This window comes from Populus trichocarpa, chromosome 10 (assembly GCF_000002775.5).
Source record: "Populus trichocarpa isolate Nisqually-1 chromosome 10, P.trichocarpa_v4.1, whole genome shotgun sequence".
Taxonomy (NCBI): domain Eukaryota; kingdom Viridiplantae; phylum Streptophyta; class Magnoliopsida; order Malpighiales; family Salicaceae; genus Populus; species Populus trichocarpa.
Window position 1 is genome coordinate 9,750,167 of NC_037294.2, and position 20,924 is coordinate 9,771,090.

At 33.1% G+C, this 20,924-nt stretch overlaps 2 protein-coding genes across 3 annotated transcripts; one reads left to right on the plus strand and one right to left on the minus strand.

Annotated features, from left to right (window-relative positions):
* Positions 1-211: 211 nt before the first annotated feature.
* Positions 212-8,679, plus strand: LOC7475405 (phosphate transporter PHO1). The gene is made up of 15 exons (XM_024611409.1): positions 212-550; positions 1,685-1,765; positions 1,975-2,194; positions 3,506-3,845; positions 4,063-4,111; positions 5,090-5,161; positions 5,424-5,553; positions 6,118-6,238; positions 6,571-6,820; positions 6,985-7,089; positions 7,193-7,237; positions 7,350-7,502; positions 7,652-7,930; positions 8,022-8,161; positions 8,274-8,679. The coding sequence occupies exons 1-15, from the start codon at positions 311-313 to the stop codon at positions 8,362-8,364; spliced, it is 2,316 nt and encodes a 771-aa protein (XP_024467177.1). The 5' UTR covers positions 212-310; the 3' UTR covers positions 8,365-8,679.
* A 743-nt stretch (positions 8,680-9,422) lies between these two features.
* LOC7475404 (long-chain-alcohol oxidase FAO1) lies at positions 9,423-20,439 on the minus strand. 2 transcript variants are annotated; one of them, XM_052456013.1, is made up of 4 exons: positions 20,036-20,439; positions 12,616-12,864; positions 12,148-12,420; positions 9,423-11,258 (listed from the first exon to the last, which is right to left on the minus strand). In XM_052456013.1, the coding sequence occupies exons 2-4, from the start codon at positions 12,838-12,840 to the stop codon at positions 9,525-9,527; spliced, it is 2,232 nt and encodes a 743-aa protein (XP_052311973.1). In that variant the 5' UTR covers positions 12,841-12,864; positions 20,036-20,439; the 3' UTR covers positions 9,423-9,524. The 2 variants fall into 2 exon arrangements, with proteins under 2 accessions (XP_052311973.1, XP_002314488.4); XM_002314452.4 differs by having other exon boundaries at positions 12,616-12,954.
* Positions 20,440-20,924: the final 485 nt, after the last annotated feature.

The following is a 20,924-nucleotide window of genomic DNA, read 5'->3' on the forward strand; positions in this document are numbered from 1 at the left end:
CTAGTACAAGTGCATATTTATTTCTTTTTATACAAATGCCCATTATTTTTACCTTTGCATACACTGAAAACTTATTTAATTTTTATTTTCCAATTTTCACTTCTAGCTACCTAACTTAAGTGTGCAAGAAAAGATTGCCATGTTGTCCATGAATACTAACCAACAACCTCACTTCATTTCCCCCTACGTTTCTCTCTTTCTATATATATAAACCTCCCTAATCCCTCTCACACCCTCTAAGGGCCTCTTCTCTCCTTCTTCTTCTTCCCATCTTTCTCTCAACAATTCCTTTCCGTTTTGAAAGAAGAAAATGGTGAAGTTTTCAAAGGAGCTTGAAGCTCAACTAATCCCAGAATGGAAGGACGCCTTTGTAAACTACTGGCAACTCAAAAAACAGATAAAGAAGATCAAACTCTCACAAAAACCCGCACATCCCCACCGTGTTCTTGATCATGAATATGGTCTCTCGATTTTTGATCCCATTCGCTCCCTCGCCAATAATATATCCAGCAAGCTCTTCCACTCTGATACCATGACCGAAATCATTCAGGTACTTGTCAACTTAACATATACATACATGCATGTATATGAACACACACGTATATCATGTGCACATTGGTGTATGTATTATTCATGTCTTAACGTGTAATCTTCCATCTTCATTCGGGTGAAGTTGGGTTTTTTTGGGTACATAAATAGTTAAGATGGGCTTTTGGCCATCAATTGGCTTTCCCGGTACGTTCACAAACCGAGAAATCGGAGTATTTCGATTAGATTTTTGTTTTTGTTTTATGGGGCTAATATTATGGCGCAATTTGTTGTTATTATTTTTAAAGTGTTTTTGTTTAGAATAATATTAAAATAATATATATTTTTTATTTTTTAAAATTTACTTTTAATACCGACATATTAAAAACAATCTAAAATTAAAAAAAAAAATCAATGTTTTTCAGAGCAGCGTCGCATCAATTTTACACCCATAAAGTATCAGGTTTTCGGATGTGTAGATGCATGCGCCGATACATAAATTCCTCCACCTTTCGGTTTTCATCATTTTTGGGTATATATCCTCGGTTTTTGTTCCTCGTCCTCTTTCAGCCTATGCTGACGCACCATCGTACCAGAAAATAATAGCTTTCTCTACAAAACTCCAGGTGGTTTTTGGTTTTATTTAGGGTATTTTTGCTGTTCTCTTATTTTAAGAGTTCCCTGTAGTCGACACCCAACGTTGAATGAATGGGTCAGGGATCTTTATTACAGCATCTGTCGCCGTTCTTTTGAAGTCACAAATCTATTGTTTTACATATGTAAAAGTCGCAATTCTCTCCACTAAATTAAATATTTAATTAATTTCTCTAGCTATTGCATAAGTGGAAGCTCTTCTTTTCCTCAAACCTCCACTAAAAACTGGTAATGATGGTACATGGGACTCGAGGAAATGTTGTTATAATCCAGCGAGTGAGGCTTCTTTTTGTATTATTTTTTTCATATAGCAAGAGTTTTCCCATTCTCTCACGAAATCAAGGAAACGGTTATACAGGGTGCTCAATGTCACGATATTATTGTGAATAACATAGAGAAGAACAGGCCGGACTCCGATAAAAATATAAAACTAAAAGAAAAGGTTCAGCAAAAGGCAATTAAGGAGGTTGTTTAGTATATATTTTTCGTTGGTTAATTACAGGTAAGGAGCAAGAGCATGGAGGATGGTGATGAAGAAGTGTACCAAACTGAGCTTGTTCAATTGTTCTCAGAAGAAGATGAGGTATATATTAAATAGTCGCATGACCTCAGATCAATGCTATAAAGCACTTGTTACTTACTAGGTTTTACTCTCTCTTTTTTTAAAAAAAAAGAAGAAGTGGATTAATTTTACTAATTTGTTTTATGATGTTCCTTACAATTATGAGGGGGAGAGACACATTTAGAGCTCTTGATTTCTTTGTCTTTGTATTTTTGCACTTCATATTTTAGGTGAGGGTGTTTTTCGAGGGATTGGATGAGGAGCTAAATAAAGTGAACCAGTTTTACAAGACCAAAGAGAGTGAGTTTCTTGAAAGAGGAGAGATTCTGAACAAGCAGCTAGAGATTTTGCTGGACCTCAAACGGATCCTCAACGAACGCCGCCGTAAGCCGAACGCTGGGGTTCTTTCTCGTTCTTGGTCATCCTCACCTCGGAACTCTGATTTTTCTGGTTAGGGCTTCCTTTTCTTTTCTTAACATAAAATTAATAACTTTACGTGCATAGGGAATGATTTAATTAGAGGCCTTGATGCATTTTATCATGGACCAAAAATTGATATGTTTTTATTTATTCTTGTTTGGTTTTAAGTGATGAGAACACATAAAACACGAACGTATTAACTGGTTGGACATGGTGTTTTTTGGTGCCCAATTTGATTAAACTAAAACTAATGGTTGTATGATGTCATGCCATGATCATGTGATTGATTTCAGAAAGAGATGTCTTGATTCTAGCTAGTTGTCTTACGTGGAATCTTTGAATTGTTTGTCAAATGTTTCTATGATGATGATTGTCGTATGGCTTCCGTATCTATATATACATAGTCCAAATTTAAAAAAAAAAAAAAAACCATTTCATGCACATGGAATAAGTAGAAAAAACGTACAAATTCCTTTCAAATGTTATTCTATTTTGAATTTTCCTTGATCCAAAATATATCTACGTTTCCGATAATCAATTAGTTACTGTTCTTACAATTTGGTTCTTGGAGGGTATGAGACCACACAGCAGAAATATATCTCTTGTTTAATTCACGATTGTCAAACTACGGTCCTTAGAACACTTTTCCAGAGATGGGAAGAGAGGGAGTCATCTAATACTAGTAATTAATGCATTAAAACAAAAGCTAAAAATTAATGAAGACTGTAAAAAGAAATCTGGCAAGACTCAATTAGAACACACGAAAGAAGAGAAAATATTAAATGAAAAAAATAATTAGTGTGTTGTAGTGGCATGTTTTCTGATGATAATCTTGTGCACGGAATATCATATCAGATGTCTTGTTTCTAAAAAGAGAGATTTTATTGATGTTTGATGCTTAGCGAATCTAGTTTGATAGGTGTAGATAGATAGAAATGTAGTTCATGCGGAAATCTTTGATGGATAGAAATGTTGAAAGATCGATAGTGATAGAGGACAGCAGTTTTCTTGCTGTCCATGAGATGAGAAATTGGTGTCCCTAATCTTATCAGCCCAGCATCTAGCTACGACCCATCACATCTTCACAAATTTAATTCAGTTTCGTAAAAATTCTATACTCATTAGACCGTTTACACACGAAGTTGAATCTCTAACTTTTAGGCTTTTAGCATACGAGAGAGAGTGACAAGACGAGAAGCAAATTTCCAATAAGGCCTAGGATTAATTATTTTGCATACGACTGTATGTGCTAGCTCCTTGCAAATTAGCTTGCTTTTATGAGCAATATCTATTTGTTTGTATGCATAGGACGTGTTTCTGATATTGCAATCATGCATGCAGAGAGTGCAAGTGAATCAAATGAGATCTCAACAGATTCACAAACTGATGAAATCATCGCAGCACTAGAGAAAAATGGTATCAATTTCATCAATTCGGCGACAAGAACGAAAACAAAGAAAGGGAAACCTAAGATGGCAATGAGGATTGACATTCCGGCGACGACACCAACACGAACAATCACAGCCGTAACATCGATGTTGTGGGAAGATTTGGTCAATAATCCTAAAAAAGAAGGTGCTGGTGATTTCATTAATAGAAAGAAGATCCAGTGTGCTGAGAAGATGATTAGAGGTGCATTTGTGGAGCTCTATAGAGGCCTTGGTCTACTTAAAACGTACAGGTTAATTCCTACTCCAATATGTATTCCTGACCAAATCAAGTATTGGCGCCGCTGCTAAAATCCTTCATGCATGGACTGTCGTGTATAAAATATTTTCAATTGATTATATTTATAAAATCTCAATTATTAAAATACGCACGGAGAGAGAGACTTGCAACTTCTGAGGATTTTTGTATCATGAAATATCTTAATAAATATGTTTGCCTATTCTTGGCAGCTCATTGAACATGGTGGCCTTCACGAAAATATTGAAGAAATTCGACAAGGTAAGGTGGTCCTATCTCAGCTTTTTCAGTACACGTACATGTTGGCACTATGATTGGTAATGGAAGGAAGAAATCGAAATATATTTTCCATTTGTTGGTTATAATTTTATCTGAAAAATTATAATAATCAAAATCAACTAAACAGGGTAGAGCCCTATAAATACAAAATCAGAACAAGAAGCCCAAAGCTTTAATCCAGAGGGGGAATTAACCACTATCGTTTCCATCATCAAAAGCCTTAACAAGTGAATTAAAGTATCTACTTCATTTCTAATCTATACTGAATTAAAGTATCATCAAAAGACTCATAGATATAAAATTAAGTACAGTATATTTGGAAGCCGGCCAGATCTGCGGCCATTATTATAATGAATTGTATTTTATTTTTTTAATTCTGTTTCTAGCTAACGCAAGAAAAACCTTTATTTTTAATGTTTAATTGATAGAAGATTATTACATAATTTAATTTGCTCTAATAATAATGAAATCATCCCTGCAAGGAAACCGCGAGGATGTATAATACACATCGGTTCAGTTTCAGAAATTAAGAATATTTGCATCTTGTGAAAGCAAACCTTTTCTAGCTTTGAGTTGGAGACAAAATAACATCAATATATATATATATATATTTCTAGCTTTGAGTTGGAGACAAAATAACATCAATATATATATATATATATATATATATATATATATATATATATATATATATATATATATATATATATATATATATATATATATATGTTCCTCACATGAAGAATGTGAGACCGAACAAACATCCCAACCTAGAATCAAACACGACCAATCTCTTTGTGAAGAATTAAGGTAGCGGGCAGGACTTCCAAGTCAATTTTCAAGTATTCTAATGTATATATTAGTGATGCAATTTTAAGATTTTCCTACTCTATATGTCATTTGCATAAACTTCGTTTGGTGTTTATAGAAATAAAACTGGGATATTTTATACATAAACAGGTATCCAATCAGCAGGCATCGGCAAGTTACTTGAAAGTAGTGAAGAGATCCCACTTTATTAGCTCCGATAAGGTAATAAGATGCCTTGTTGTGCGTATGGTGCTCTTACATCCTTTGATCGATTGCACGTGATCATGCTTTGGTTCCTAATTCTTCTACCACTAACAAATGTCTGTCCATATCAAAATAAATGTCTGTGCCATCTTGTGGTTAGCTGATCTCCACAATTATGTTATTTGCATTTTGTTTACTGGTTTTAATTAATTACATTTGGAGAGTGGGATTAATGCTTTTCTAATAAGCATTATGGGTGATAATATATTTTGTTGATAAGATTGTTAGGCTAATGGATGATGTGGAGTCCATATTCACAAAGCACTTCGCCAACAATGACAGGAAAAAGGCTATGAAGTTCCTGAGACCCCAGAGACAAAGAGAGTCTCACATGGTCACTTTTTTCGTTGGTAACTAGTCTTTCCCTCTCCCTTCCTCTCTTATACTGGATCGTTAATGTTTAAGAACAATATTCATCACTATACGTTTAATTTAGTGCATTTGGCAAAGAAATATGGAGAAAAATTCATTTCTCCTGAGGTAGAGGTAAATGAGAAGAGAATAGCCCCTTAGGGTTAATACAAGTTGTGAGATTTGACTTTGGATACGCAATGGTTTTGGGCTCAGATTATATATATCCTTGGCTTTTTTAGCATGTATATATATATATATATCAGTCTAAGCATTCTCTTCCATGATTGGTCCAATACGACTAATCACACTGCATGATATAAACGGAACAAGATTATGTAACATCTCTGCTTTCTTTCAACTAATGACAGAAACATCACCTTCTGTACTGGACAAGAAAGAGTGCTGGCCACTAATCCCATTAATTAGTAGAATTAACCCTCATCCATGCTTGTTAGTGCATTTAGAATTGGACTCGCGAACCGGGGATGCTGGTGGTTTCAGGAAAATTCTGTTTGTGTTCGTCAACTGAAGTTTTCCCTTTTTGTTTTTGCTGATTGCAGGATTATTTACTGGCTGTTTTGTATCACTGTTCAGTGTATACGCAATCTTGGCTCACTTATCTGGTATTTTTAGGCCAAATTCTGAGAGATCATATGTGGAAACTGTCTACCCTGTTTTCAGGTGACTTTATAAACATTATCTTTAATCCACCAAGTAATTCTTCACATACATTGTCTACATGATTTTTAACTTAAAATTTGCAGATCGATTTGACAAAAAAAAATCATAAATTATGTACTAATGTTGCAATTAGCAGTCCATTTACTCTAGAATCTTTTTAACAAAAAAATGTTTGGCAAAGAATTGGAAACACTTGTTATGTTTCAATGGACTAGGTGACTAAAACGGCATTCCTTGTAACTGGATTGACAAGAACTGAAGGGTTTATTAAGTAGGAGAATGCAAATTGCAAGCAACAACGCAATTGATGAACCGAATGTGATCTTATGCAGTGTCTTTGCCTTGTTAAGTTTGCACTTGTTTATGTATGGGTGCAACCTCCTCATGTGGAAGGGAACAAGGATCAACTACAACTTCATTTTTGAATTCCAACCCAGCACAGCCCTCAAGTACAGAGACGCCTTTCTCATTTGCACCACCTTCATGACCTCGGTGGTTGCGGCAATGGTAATCCATCTTCTCTTAAGGGCTAGCGGTTTTTCGCCAAACCATGTTGATGCCATTCCTGGGATTCTCCTCCTGGTAAGTGTTACTGGTTCCTGTTTTAAGTTTTCCTACTAGTCTGTATGCACCAGCATTGAATGTTTGCACAAGTAGAAATCATTTTCCTTTGAAGGTCATCAGACCTGTAATTGGATGTGATACCAAACTAGAGATTGATGCTGATGTCCGAACACATTTTTCAGATTTTTGTTTTTGTGCTCATCTGCCCATTTGACATCTTCTATCGTCCAACACGTTATTGCTTCGTCCGTATTATAAGAAACACAATCTGCTCTCCATTTTACAAGGTATGCTTGCTTACTTATTTTGTTGAACATTATAAAAACTTTTCAGTGTAATAACACAAAATTCTGTTTTTTGGTTTGCTTGATTGAAACACCATATATGCAGGTTTTGATGGTCGACTTTTTCATGGCAGACCAACTTACTAGCCAGGTGATTTCTCTTATTAGCATATAACTTACTGCTTGAAGCCTTCTATATTTTCTTCTCTCTTGATTTCTATTAGTTTGCAGCCTGGATAATCCTCGTTTTGATTTTCATACAGATTCCATTAATGAGGCACATGGAATCCACAGCTTGTTACTTTCTAGCTGGGAGTTTCAAGACTCATAGATATGAAACCTGCAATTCCGGAAGGCTATACAGGGAGCTTGCTTATGTCATTTCATTTTTGCCTTACTATTGGCGTGCTATGCAGGTATAATATATACCCCTTAACAACTTTGCACTTTTTTTGCTCCAATTAACACATTTTTTATTGGATAATGAAAAATCATTTAATTTTTAGTCACTCATAGCCAACTTTTTTTATGGCTCCAATTAATACATTTTTCTTGTTAATGAAAGTGTGCAAGAAGATGGTTTGATGAAAGTGACCTGAACCATTTGGCTAACATGGGGAAGTACGTTTCTGCCATGGTGGCAGCCGGTGCGAGGATTACTTACGCTACGCAGAAGAACCACCTATGGTTAGGTATAGTCCTGGTTACTTCTGTGTTTGCTACCTTATATCAATTGTACTGGGATTTTGTTAAGGACTGGGGACTTCTCAACTCTAAATCCAAGAATCTGTGGCTAAGAGATGATTTGATTCTAAAGAACAAAAGCGTCTATTACATGTCCATCGTGAGTTCTCCCTCCATTTAAATCCTCCATGTCCTTCCTGTCAAAAGTTTAAATATGGAAGTTCTTAACAGATTGAGAAATTGAATTGCAGGCCCTGAACATAGTTCTTAGAGTTGTTTGGGTGGAGACTGTCATGGGGTTCCGCTTCAATAATGAGGTTGAGACACGTATGTTAGATTTTTTCTTGGCTTCTTTGGAGGTAATTCGACGTGGCCATTGGAATTTTTACAGGTACATTTATTTCAACCTGAAATAACTTAGGAATGTTGATGACAAGAACTTTGTGATCTATAGAGACGAAAATTTCCGATCTTCTAATATTCGTCAGAATGTCTCGAAACAGGTTGGAGAATGAACATCTGAATAATGTTGGAAAGTTCAGGGCAGTGAAGGCAGTTCCGCTGCCATTCCGCGAGACTGATTCTGATGGCTGAGATGTTCTTCCATCAAAATGTATAGAGTTCCCTTGCAAGTTCATTCCAGGTGAAGTCCCTGGAAGGCGGACATAATTACATAAATGGGCCATATTCAGTACTTCTTATGTTGACATATATGGAATCCGCATCTTATAAGAAAATGCGCGAGTACCTTGTCATTCTGCACAGATCCAATTGATTCTGCGATTGTAAAGCTCCGAGTGTAATGAAGAAAGCGAACATCAAGTTTACTTTGTATTATCTTGTACAATATTTGGGAATTCTTACTTCGATTGGATTATATGAATGAAACTACCAAAAATTTTCGTTTCCTGTGGTAATGACTCGAAGAACATCAATTGGTAGCTACAAAATCCACATTACTCCTCTGGTATGTTTTAAGTAGAAAATTTGAAAAATTTCGCTGCCTTTTCAATAAAAAATTTGCATGAAATAACAAATAGTTGCGTTGAGTTGAATGAAGTGGATGTTTACATAACTATTATTGTGAACTCATCTAAAAATTTAAGATTTTAGATAAAAATAGTTCTCTAATATGATATCAAAATTTTAATAATTAAACGATCTCGAGTTCGAATCTCATCACCACCCACTTAACAATTTAAGTTTTTGAATTGATAGCTTTCAATTGAGGAGATATGTTAAAAAATAATATTAAACTATTTTTTAAACCTTGATTAACATTTTAAATTTTTAATTAAGATGGTTTTTTAACAATGAAAATGTCGTCAAAATAAATTTTAAGCATTTTGAAGATCAAAAGGAGACACGAAATTCCTACTGAAACAAATTAATTTTTTTGGACTATTGAAGATTGCTTAGGACTGCCATAAGTCCAAGTTATCTTTCCTTTCTGTTAGCTTCAGATTTTTTTGTTTCCAGCCAATAAAGTTGTCCTAGTTTTTAGGAGTTATTAGTTTGCTAGCAGTTCATAGCATGATTTGTGGCTATTAGTTAGCATTTGAGTTTTTTTTACTACTAATTAATTGTAAGGATGTTTATCAAATAATAGTAATCAATTATCCCTTGTCTGCAGCATGTTAGTATTCTTATCCTTGCAGTCTTTTAATTTCTTCTGTTTCTTCCTTTACTTTGAATCTCTGCAAAATGACAAGTTTAAGATTAACAGGATTCTCTAAGCTCTAGAGGATTGTTCTCTAATCTCTGCATAATGACTCTGCAATTTTCTTCGACAGACAGTAAGCAGTGGACTGGATTGTGATCATAGGATTAACACCGACAGCACTTGGCAAAACACTAGCATCACAAACAAATAGGCCCTCTGCTTCCCAACTCTCTCCGTTCTCGTCAACCGCGCCTTCTTTTTTATTAATCCCCATCCTGCAGCTCCCCATTTGATGGGCTGAGGTGTACAGCATCCAGTCCTCTACCGGTGACAGTGGCCCTGCAGTTGCATAAACTGTGTCCAAAAATTCCTCCAGATCCTCTTTTTTGATCCCTCTACATTTGATCCTCTGCCCATCACTTCGATGGGTACCCACTTCGACAGCTCCTGCTGCAACTAAAATCCTCAATGCCTGCCGCAGCCCTGCCTTGAGATTCTCTTTGTCCATTGCATCTAAATTATAGGATATCCTTCCCTCTGTCGTAACTTTTCCGGACCCGCTGTCTCTTATTATTGCTATGAGGTGAGCAGTTCTTGCATACTTCGCCATTCTGTCCTTCATGTCATGTCCAGACACCCAGGGACACAGCGCAACAAATGAAGAAGGCCCTAATGCAGGAGTTTCTATAATTGCCCTCGCGTTGGAGTCTCCTGTTAACACTTCATGAACTGCTGTGATTATTCCACCCTCGTATACTTTCCCCTTGAACTCTGAATTTGACTCTGGAAAGTATCCCCAAGCCATTAGTACAGGGTGTAGATGAAGGTTCCGGCCTATATTCTGATTCTTCAATCCACTGGAGATCATTAAAGGGGGTGTCAAAAGAGCTCCGCATGCTGAGATTGTTACCTTGGCCTCAATTTGCAATCTCGTTCTGATATTGTTGTTTACAATTTTTGCGGTCACTCCCACGCATTTCTTTTTTCTCTTACTTCCACCCTCGTTCTTTTCCAACATGAATCTCTCTGCTTTGCATCCTGTTAAGATCACTGCCCCATGATCAACAGCATCGACCAGCCATGTACGATCAGTCCCTTTCTTCTCTCCTTTTAGACAACCATAACCGCAAGAGCCACAATAATGCCTCTCTGAGGAATTTCGTGGGACGGTTTTGACAGGAATACCAAGGGACTCGCACCCTTTCCGAAGTACTTGATTTTGAAATCCTTCCTCTCCACAGCTCTCTGTGACTCCTATTCTAGTACAAACAGCATCCATGGCAGAAAAATATTCAGAACTTCCGAAAAGTGGGATTTTCTGGGTCCCAGTCCATTCCTGAAGCACAGAGTTTGGTGTTTTGATGGATGCTGACCAGTTAACAGCAGAACCTCCTCCGACTGCTGATCCTGCCATGATCAGCATCTCTGCATCAGTAGTCGCAAGTTTTCCACCTGATTCATATAGTTGGTCCATGGAAGGGCCTTCCAAACCAGAATAATCGGTAGCAGTAAAGTAGTTTCCTTTCTCAAGAACAAACACCTTCTGCCCAGAAGCTGCAAGAACAGCTGCGGCAACTCCACCACCACAACCGGAGCCAACAATGACAACATCACATTTGATTTTATAAAGGTTCTTTCGAGGATCTTGAGTAACTCTTAGTCCTTTCTCTTTAAGAGAGTGTAGAAGGGTGGAGTCAGTTTCTTGATTAGTATCTATCAATCCCTTTTGAAGGGGCCTCTCTTTAGGAACCTGGTCTGGATTTTCATCAGTGCCTGCATTATATTCAATGGCTTCCCATGCTGGGTTGTCACCTTTTTCATCAACCTGTAGAAGGAAATCTTGAGTTAAATAGCTTAGAAAGCTAATGGCCGGCTCATTCTTAAAATATGGTAGGAGAGGTCCATTTCTTGGTGGGGATTCCAAAGGATAATGGCTTATAAAAATTCCCAGCTAGCCCACATCTTCGATAAGATTATGATAACAATGTGTCAACCTCCATTAATTTTCCTTCATCTTGCGTGCAATTTTTGTTGTTTTAAAACTTCTTAGATTGATGACAATGCAACTCCAACTACTCACTTCCTAACCGATACAAAGCAAAAAGCTCATTTTCAAGGGTGTTCGTTTCTAATTTTTATTGATAAATTGCGGCCAAATCCACCATTACACTGATTCAAAATTTCGACCTTTTTTTCCCCCCCTCCTTGACTACAAGGATGGTCAACTTTCTAGCATCAAGTTAGATTTAGACGTTAACTATTTTATGATTTAAAAGTAGAAACACTTTACATCAAGTATTATTTCACTTAATACTCTATAATTTAAAAATATTTGAAAACGCTAGTCTCCATCGATAAATAATGTTAAGTATATTAGATTGTTTTTGTTTTTATCATACTAAATCATGACTGTTTTTAGTCCCATGGTTTCCGGCAAAAAAAAAAATGAAACTCATCATAATAACTATGGATAGGTTCTATTTTTACACGGAAAAGGAAGCTTTACACGAAATATTGATAATCTTTCATATAAATATACACCTAGAATTTTAATCTCCTTTATAATTCCTCACCCAAGTTAACCACCCTTGAACTTCTACTGCCCAGATAATAAAAAAAACAAAAAACAAAAAACTGTCTGGCATGATTAAGATAGATGAAAATACCAAAGAATAAAGAACATGGAATCCTGAAAAGTGATCAGATGGCATTACCCGAGAGAAGAAGACGTAGAGGACCAAGATCTTGACATATACGAAGGCAGTTCTGATAGGTGTAAAAAACCTATGTTTGAACCATTTCTGCAAAACCCTCTCCTTCTTGTCCAAAGGGATGCTTGAGAAATTCTTAAAGTATGGCCATTTCTCCCCAAAACAAAGAGACCCACAAAGCAAAAACGTACCCAACCTAGTGGATAGAAGCCATAGAACCAATCTTACCATGAACACAGCCTCTGGCAATCCCCTCTTCGTTAAAAGCTCTGCCATCTGTGAAAAAATATATATAAAAAATAAAAAGTAAACTACCAATTTCAGTAAATTCCTTTAGGAAATTGAATAGTTTAACAGTGTTTTTATGTGGGTCAGCGGTGCAATATCTAACAATGGACCAAGAAAGACTAAATTAACCGTGTGATCAGATGGAGAAATATTTAAGAGGGGGAGAATATATCGATTCTATACCTCATCAGGCATAGGCGTTTGAGAGGCAGAGGCTCTGTAGAAGGCCTGCACGGCCTTGGTAGGTTGGTTTTGCTTCCCGTCAAACTTGGGAATCGGTGACAGAGAAGGCAATATGGTCTCGCAGAGGCTAGAAAGCGATTCCATCTCAGCTGAAGAGAGCCCATGGTTATATTTGCTCTCTCTATTTCTCCCTCCCCTCAACAAAGGATGGCACTCTCTTCTCATCTCTAGTCTCTAATATTCCTTCTCCTTCACATTGTAGTAAACAATGGCGTGCTCCTCTTTTTATAATGTTGAAGTTGAAAGACAGCATATTGTATTACTCCCTCCATTCTATTACTTTTGATCATTTTCAAAAAAAAAAAAATAATAAATTTTAAGGAAGTGTAATAATTAGTGTTGACTTTAAGACCCGTTTATTTACAGAAAAGTAGTTTTTGTTAAAAAAAAATGGTTTGTTTGAAAAATAAATTCCAGAAAAGTAAATTATTTTTTGATATTTGGTAGTGTTATGAAAAATATTTTCCAGTGTTTGGTTATATTATGGAAAATAAGCTATAAAATAGCTTATTAATGTTTTTTTTTTCAAGTTTATTAAAATAATAAGGAACAAATCTTACAACTTAAAAAGTTGAATGAGAATGAAATTGAAAAAAATCTAATTTTATAAATTATCTCAAATAAAATAAATAATAATCAAAATAATAGAGATCAAATCTAACAAATAAAAAAATTAAAAGATGATGAAATTAAAATAATAATAATTACAATTTCATAAATTATTTTTAATAAAATAAGTAACAATCAAAAGAATGATGATCAAATTTGATAGACAAAAAATTTCAATTAAAAAAATAATAAGAGAAAAGTAAATAACAATCATAAAAATAAGGACCAAAGTTAATATAAAAATCAAATTAAATCAAATTTTAAGGGATGAAATTGAAAAAAAAAAGATTCAAACAAAATATATAGAAATCAAAAGTTTGAGGACCAAATTTGACATAATCAGCAAATTAATATGATATATATTTCTAAATTTTTCACAACTTCTGAAAAGTGTTTTCCGTCCAAAATAAAAGAAAAATATTTTTCTGGAAATCAAGCCAAATTTTTCTTTGAAAGGAAAGTATTTTCCGTTAACTAACTTTTCTAATAGCAAACAAACACAAAAAAATTTAAAAAATAATTTTCAAAAAACTATTTTTCAAAAAACAAACACAACCTAAAAAATTGTTCCTTTTCTATTTTTAAGTTGCCTTTCAAAATGGTCAAATAAAATGGACAGCTAAAAATTATAAAAAGCCAATAAAAATGGGACTTATGGAATATATATATTAAATAATTGATGGGATTAATTTTCTTGCTTTAAAAAAATAAGGGAATTACTTTTAGGGAACATTTGGTATGAGAATTCTTAGATATCCTTTAGGAATGTGATTATAGAAAAAATGATTGTTGAAAAAATGATATTTGTGTTGAGTTGAAACTGAAAATGACTAGTAATGTATTTTTATTATGTTTGGTTCATCCATGGATATTTATGGAAAAACAATTAAATAGATTTACTATTCTATCATTGAGATTTAAAATATCTAATTTGTTATGGTATTTTGTTTCTAAATAATTATGCACATAAACACATACGTAATGTATTAATTATATTTCAAATCAATATGTTGAATTGAATTCAACAATAATTTAATTTTATAAATTATAAATACCAATTCATTAAAAGAAAATACTATAACTACAAAAAAAAAATGTTTTGTTAGAGTTAAAATGTTATATTAATTGTGTTATCATGGATAAAAGTAACGATATTTTAGTCCATTTAAAATTAAAAAAACAAAAACTAAGGGTATTAAAATATAAAAAACAAAAACAAAATCCCCTTCCACTAAATAATGTGATTCTCTTCATTTTAGGAAAACAACAACATTCATAGCTTTGAGAGAATATAACGTGTGGAGCAGGAGTGATTATTTTTTGTTTGGTTCGGTTTTTATATAAAAAAAAAAACTAAACTGAATTTTTTAAATTAAAAAAAATCAAAACCAGTTCAAACCGACCAGTTTCGGTTCGGTTCGGTTTTTTTAGGAAAAAACCGGTTCAAATCAGTTTGGCTCGGGTTTGGCTTGATTTTTTCTCGATTTTGCCAGTTTGGCTCGGTTTTTTTCAGTTCGGTTTTTTCAGTTTCATGCTTATAAAAACGAAACCGAACCAGTCGGTTTTTTCAAAATTTTAATCGATTTAATTGAGTTTTTTTCACGATTTGGTTTTTTTAGTTATTTTTTTTTTTTTCTCAGTTTAATTGATTTTTGGTTTTTTTTAGTCACCTGTATTCTCGAGACATCTCAAATTCTTTAACATTTAACATTTCTTACAAAACAAATACAAATAATTTAACATCTAAAATTGCCTGATAGAAAAAATCTGAGATATCCTCGAATCTGATGCCCCTAGTTTTACGGGCCTAATGAAGCCTTCAAGGGGGAAATAAAAAAGAGTGCCACAGTCAAAGACCACAACAGATTAGATTTCATCGACCTAGAAAGAGGTGACAATTAATTAATGATCAATGGAGTTATTTCCTACGGATCATGGACTTCAATGCCACAGCCTTCCTGCATCTTTTCTCGGTAAAGAGACAGGCAGGAACAGGGGGCTTCTACTTTGGTAAGGTTTTGTCTTTTTGAAGAAAACTCCGAAGAAATTTTAATCGGTGGTGCATGAAGGCACATGCACAGTGTATTTGGAGCCGTGGTTGAATGCTACGAGCAAATCAAGGACCCCTTTGGCTCAAAAAAACACATCTGCATGCGCTTAATTATGAGGGTTGTTGGTTTATTAAATTTTATTGTGATTTTTATTTTTATAAATGATATTGTTCGTAAATATTTGAATAGGATTAGGTTATTTGATCTGACTGAACTTAATTTTTATTGGAAGTACATGTTTGTCTACTTTGATATGATGTTTTTTTCTCTTTGATTTGCTATATATACTCCTTCATTTTACTACTAATGTATTTAATGGGGCATGAGTTTTGTTTTTTTTTTTTTTTTTATGACAAAGGCCACTTCCAAGAGCCTATTTGCTAGTTAAATTAGAGTTGATTGTTATTTAATTAATGAGGTGAGAGTAAATTAATAAAGGGGAACTATAATATTAGCGAAGGCAGAAGGCGAGTGCAGGACGATGACCTCTCTGTCTCTGGTTTGTTTTCTTGTTGCATGTTTTCGTGCGTTGGTTTGTTTTATTATTACCGATATTAATGTTGTTTGTTTCTTTGCTTCTTCTCTATGCAATTATGCATGCATAATTGCATAGATAATTGCATAGAGAAGAAGCAAAGAAACAAACAACATTAATATCGGTAATAATAAAACAAACCAACGCAGACTCTAAATCTCACCGGCAGCAAAAATAGGATTTCACGTCTCAGTTTATTTCTTGTCAATTTTTTTTTATTAACATGGATATTCGGGTCAGTTTGCACATTTCTCAATTAATTTCACATATTCTAAAATTAACAATCATATAAGCCTCCAATGGTCCTGAGAGAATTTGAACTCGTGACCATTGAAGAGCAAACCCAAAGCCTGATCAGTTGAACTACCCCTCCATTTTTTTTTTATTATAGGTGTCGCGTGTTGTTCAAATATAGTTGGTGTATCGCTGCTAATCCTTTTTTTTTTCTTCATTCATTTCTTTCTTTTATCCTCGTAAATACATTATGGTACTCATTATTATAGTTATTTCGACCTTATAGTTTTGATTACTGTTTTTTAATCATTTTCACTTTTATTGAAGTTTTGTTTGTTTTCAATTTAATCCTTGGTGTTTAATTTGTATATATAAATTATTTCGATTCGATTATTTTACTTTTAATTTCTTATGTTTTTTCAGTTTTTATTTTGTCAAAGTTTTTGTGACTTTCAACTTTATCCTTCAAATCAAGTTTATGATTTTTATTTTTTCAATGATAATAATGATTTCGTTTGGTCCCTTTTCTTATTATTTTTCTTGGTCTTTTTGTCAAACTTTTTATAGTTTTCAATTCAATCCTTCAAATCATGTTCATGGTTTTTCAATAATAATAATAATAATAATAATAGTCATGGTAGTATTAATAATAATGACTATGCTAATGATGATGATGATGATAAAAATAATAATGAAAATGAAAATAATAATATTATTGATGATAACAACAACAATTAAATTAGTGGTGGTGGTGATGATGATAATGATGACATTATTAATGACAATAGTGATAATAATAATAATAATAATTAAAAAAAATTAGTGACAATAATAATAATAGTGGTGGTGGTGGTGGTGATAGCAATAATTTTTGTTGTTGTTGCTACTACAAGTAATAATGATGATGATGATGACGACTAAAAATTGTGATGATAATGAAAAAAATATACTAATAATAGTTATTGTGATGATAATGATAATGACAATAATAATAGCAGTAGCAATAACAACAACAATAATAGTGATGATGATTGCGGTAATGGTTGTTAATATAGTAATAATATTAATAGGAATGCTACTATTATTACTAATAATGATAATGTTAGCAATAGTTATGGTGGTGGTAGTAATAATAGTAGTAGTAGTAGTAGTGGTGATAAAAATAATGATAGTGGTCATAATGATAATAGTAATAGTTATGGTATTACTTATTAATAGTGATAGTGATAGTGATAATGGTAATGATAGTGATTTTTATTTTTATTTTTTGAATTACTATTTTCTTAAATCCTTTTGTATGGTTAGAGTTTTTTTTTTAATTTCATCATTTAATATTTAATTTTTTAAAAATTAGACTTCATGATTTTTGTAGAATTAGTGCTTCAAATTTAATGACTCGGGTCACAAGTTTAAGCAGTTAACACTTTTTTTTTAAAAAAAGAGCTTTATAATTTTTTTTATTTTTTATTGGATTATTTCAATCACATAATCTAGACCACAGGTTTGACAGAATGTTTCATGTTGACTTAGCCCTAATTACCATTTTTACATATTTGTCATAAACAGTTTTTATATTTTTTTATCCATTTTCAGTACCTGAATATTGTTTTTTAAAAAAAACTAGTTCAGCATTACAGCGTAGCAGAAGCACATAGCTAGTCTCATCTATATTAATAAATCTCATGCTTTTGGATAGATTTTGTACATGTATTTTTTTAAGAATTTCAAGAATTAATTTATTTGCATTTTTTTCTAAAGTCTTGGGTTTGATTTTGTTACTACTGTTAGATAAATAAGAGTTTATGAGTTAAAAGTAGATTGGTGACTTGTGTGACACTCAAGCCAAACTAATTTTTTTTAACCTGAAAAAGAAAAGTTCAGAAATTGATTATGTTTTTAAAGAAGTAAAAGAAATTTGATAATCAGGTTAAATTTTGATTAATTTGATAATATAATAAAAAATAAATGAGGCAACAACAATAAAAAATAAATTATATAAAAAAATATTTTCTTGGACAAAGCTGGGTTAACACGTGAAACTCGTGACTTGGACATGAGATATGTCCAGATTACATGTATATCGTGCGTCTTATGAAATCGAGATAATTCGATAGAAAAAATAATTGATGATAAATAAAAATGAGATAGGAAAAATTGAGAGACAAATATAGATCATGATATTTAATAACACAACACGGGTTATTTACTCGGTTGTATTTAATGAATTTTTTTATTAAAATTATTTTGTAATAGAAATCGACACACTTATAAAATTTATTGAAGAAATAAAAGAAAAAACAATACTATGTAAGACTACTCACATTAAAGATATTATAAAAAAAATAAAAATTTTCAATTTTTAAAAATAAATTTAATCTATATGAAATATAAAAAAAAATATAAATAAATCATATTAACCTCATCAAAAATTAAGCACACTCAATATAATTAAAAAAATCACTATTCAAAAAAGGCTAAATAAGCCCCAAAGAAAAGGGTATTTATTAAAAACAATTAAGAATTATTTTAAAAAAAGACATATAAAAAAGGAACTAATTAAAAATATTAAAAAAATGAAAAATGAAAAAAATATTAAAAAAAAAAAGCTCAAGCCCACGCGCCTAGGCCTGTTTATTTTTTTATTTAAAGGGGTGGAAGACAAATCTTCCACCGCTAATTTTTTTTTTTAAAAAAAAATAGACAAATGACATGTCATATGCTGTGGCAAACAACGTGTCGTTATCCAACCTAAATTTTAATCAACACTGTGGTGGCTAGAAAATCAGGGTTATAGGTTTTTTTACTTAAAAAACTTGTTTTTCATCTCATTTTTTAACTCTTATTTTGAAATAATAAATTTCACTCAAAAGTGTCACAAATTTATTTTATGTTAATGCCTATATTCTTTCAACCAAATTATATATTCATATCCCTTATGCATCTATTTAAAAAAAAAATGAACTCTAATTAAATGTGTCAGGTGTGACATCGCGGCGGCCTTAAAAATTATATAATCTTTGGAAAGAACGGATTTCTGGCATCCTGTTCTTTAATGGGGATATTCTTTGTTTAAGGAGTCGCCACCTAGTATTATGGTCACTAGGAACCCTAACTGTTCAATAGAGATTCTATGGTTCGGGACTGGTTACGTAAAAGGAAAGATATTATCACCCCTTAAACGTCCTGCCTGAGGCAGGCTGCATTGCTAGTTTCATCTTAAATTGCTAAATGTTTATTAATTTATGCTATAAAAATTTGCTTATAATATTCCTGACTCTGGCGCCAGTGAATATTCAACTACGGATATTTCCAACTCTGGCGTTGGTAAATATTACGTAGCTATAAAATAAATTAGATCAATATTTTTTTATTCCCAACTCTAGCACCAGTGAATAAATAAATAATAATAAATTTATTTTTACGCATGCACATATTTTTTATTTTTTCTAGCTAAATAAAATAAAATACAACGAATAAAAATAATATAAATTTAAACCGGTATTTTTATTCCTGACTCTGGCGTCAGTGAATAAACCAATAAATTTACATTATTTTTATTCATCTAAATAAAATAAAATACAACGAATAAAAATAATATAAATTTAAACCGGTATTTTTATTCCTGACTCTGGCGTCAGTGAATAAACCAATAGATTTATATTATTTTCATTCATGCATACACATTTTTTTTATTTATTATTTCTTTTTATCTTTTTTATTTTTCTGTTTTTTTAATTTTTTGGACTGAAATTAGTCACTGGCTCAAATTAGTACCAAGTAGCAGGCGTGCATGACGGCGCACGCCTGCTAAAGAAACAAAGGAATTGTAAAAGTAAAATTCACTGCTACAGTAGCATGTGAATTATAATTCACAGCTACTGTAGCAAAGCAAATGAAATATAAGGCAACAGAGAAGAACGAAGGAACTTACCTGATGCGCGGAGACGAAGTCGAAAACGAGGGTAATGGCCTGGTCAATGCTTCTGTTTTTCTTCTCTGGTTTTCGGGTCCTTATTCTCTGTTTTTTCCTTCCCCGGCCTCTGCTGCGCTGCTGTTGTTGTAGGAGCACATGCTGAACGACTCACAATATGGCATAAAGGCAGATGATATGTTGGGGAAGAAGAAGTTGCACCGCTGATTTACTAGTGCGGTCATTGCTGGTGCAGAAGGAAGAAGCTTGTTGCTGTTGCCAGGGGAATTAATCCTGTTTTCTTTGCAGTTCACGGCTGAGAAAACCAAATGTCATTGCAACGTGCTGCTGGAATGAATATTAACTGGGGGCTGCTACGGGAAGAAGAGAGGAAAAAAAAAAGCTGGGGGGAGGGGGCAGCGGCGGCTAGCCTAGGACTCGGCCGTGTCTTTTTTTTTTTTTTTTGTAAATGTCTTTTTTATGTTTTTGTAGGTTTCTGGTAATGACCTTCTTTTGGTTTTTTTTTCTTTTAGGGTTTCTCTCTAATCATCCTCCCCTCCTTTCTTCGCATTCTTTATAGTGTAAGAGTCCTATCGCTTGTAAGAAGTAAAGTCTCAATCAAACTCATTTTCTTTTTTGAAATTCAAATTAGAATCGAATTCGAAATCAGACAACTTTCATTATCTTGAAGGTAAGGATTATCTTGAAAATAAGGATCATTTCAAAAGTAAGGATTATCTCAAAGATAAGGATAGAATGGCAAAAACACATTATAGTCCTTAATTTTCACGCAAGTTGACAAATCACACTTTTCATCGAAATAAGTCTCTGATTATATATATATATATAATCATTCACTCATGATGTTAGGTGCATTTTGTCATAACCCAATTTTGGCCCATTGACTTTT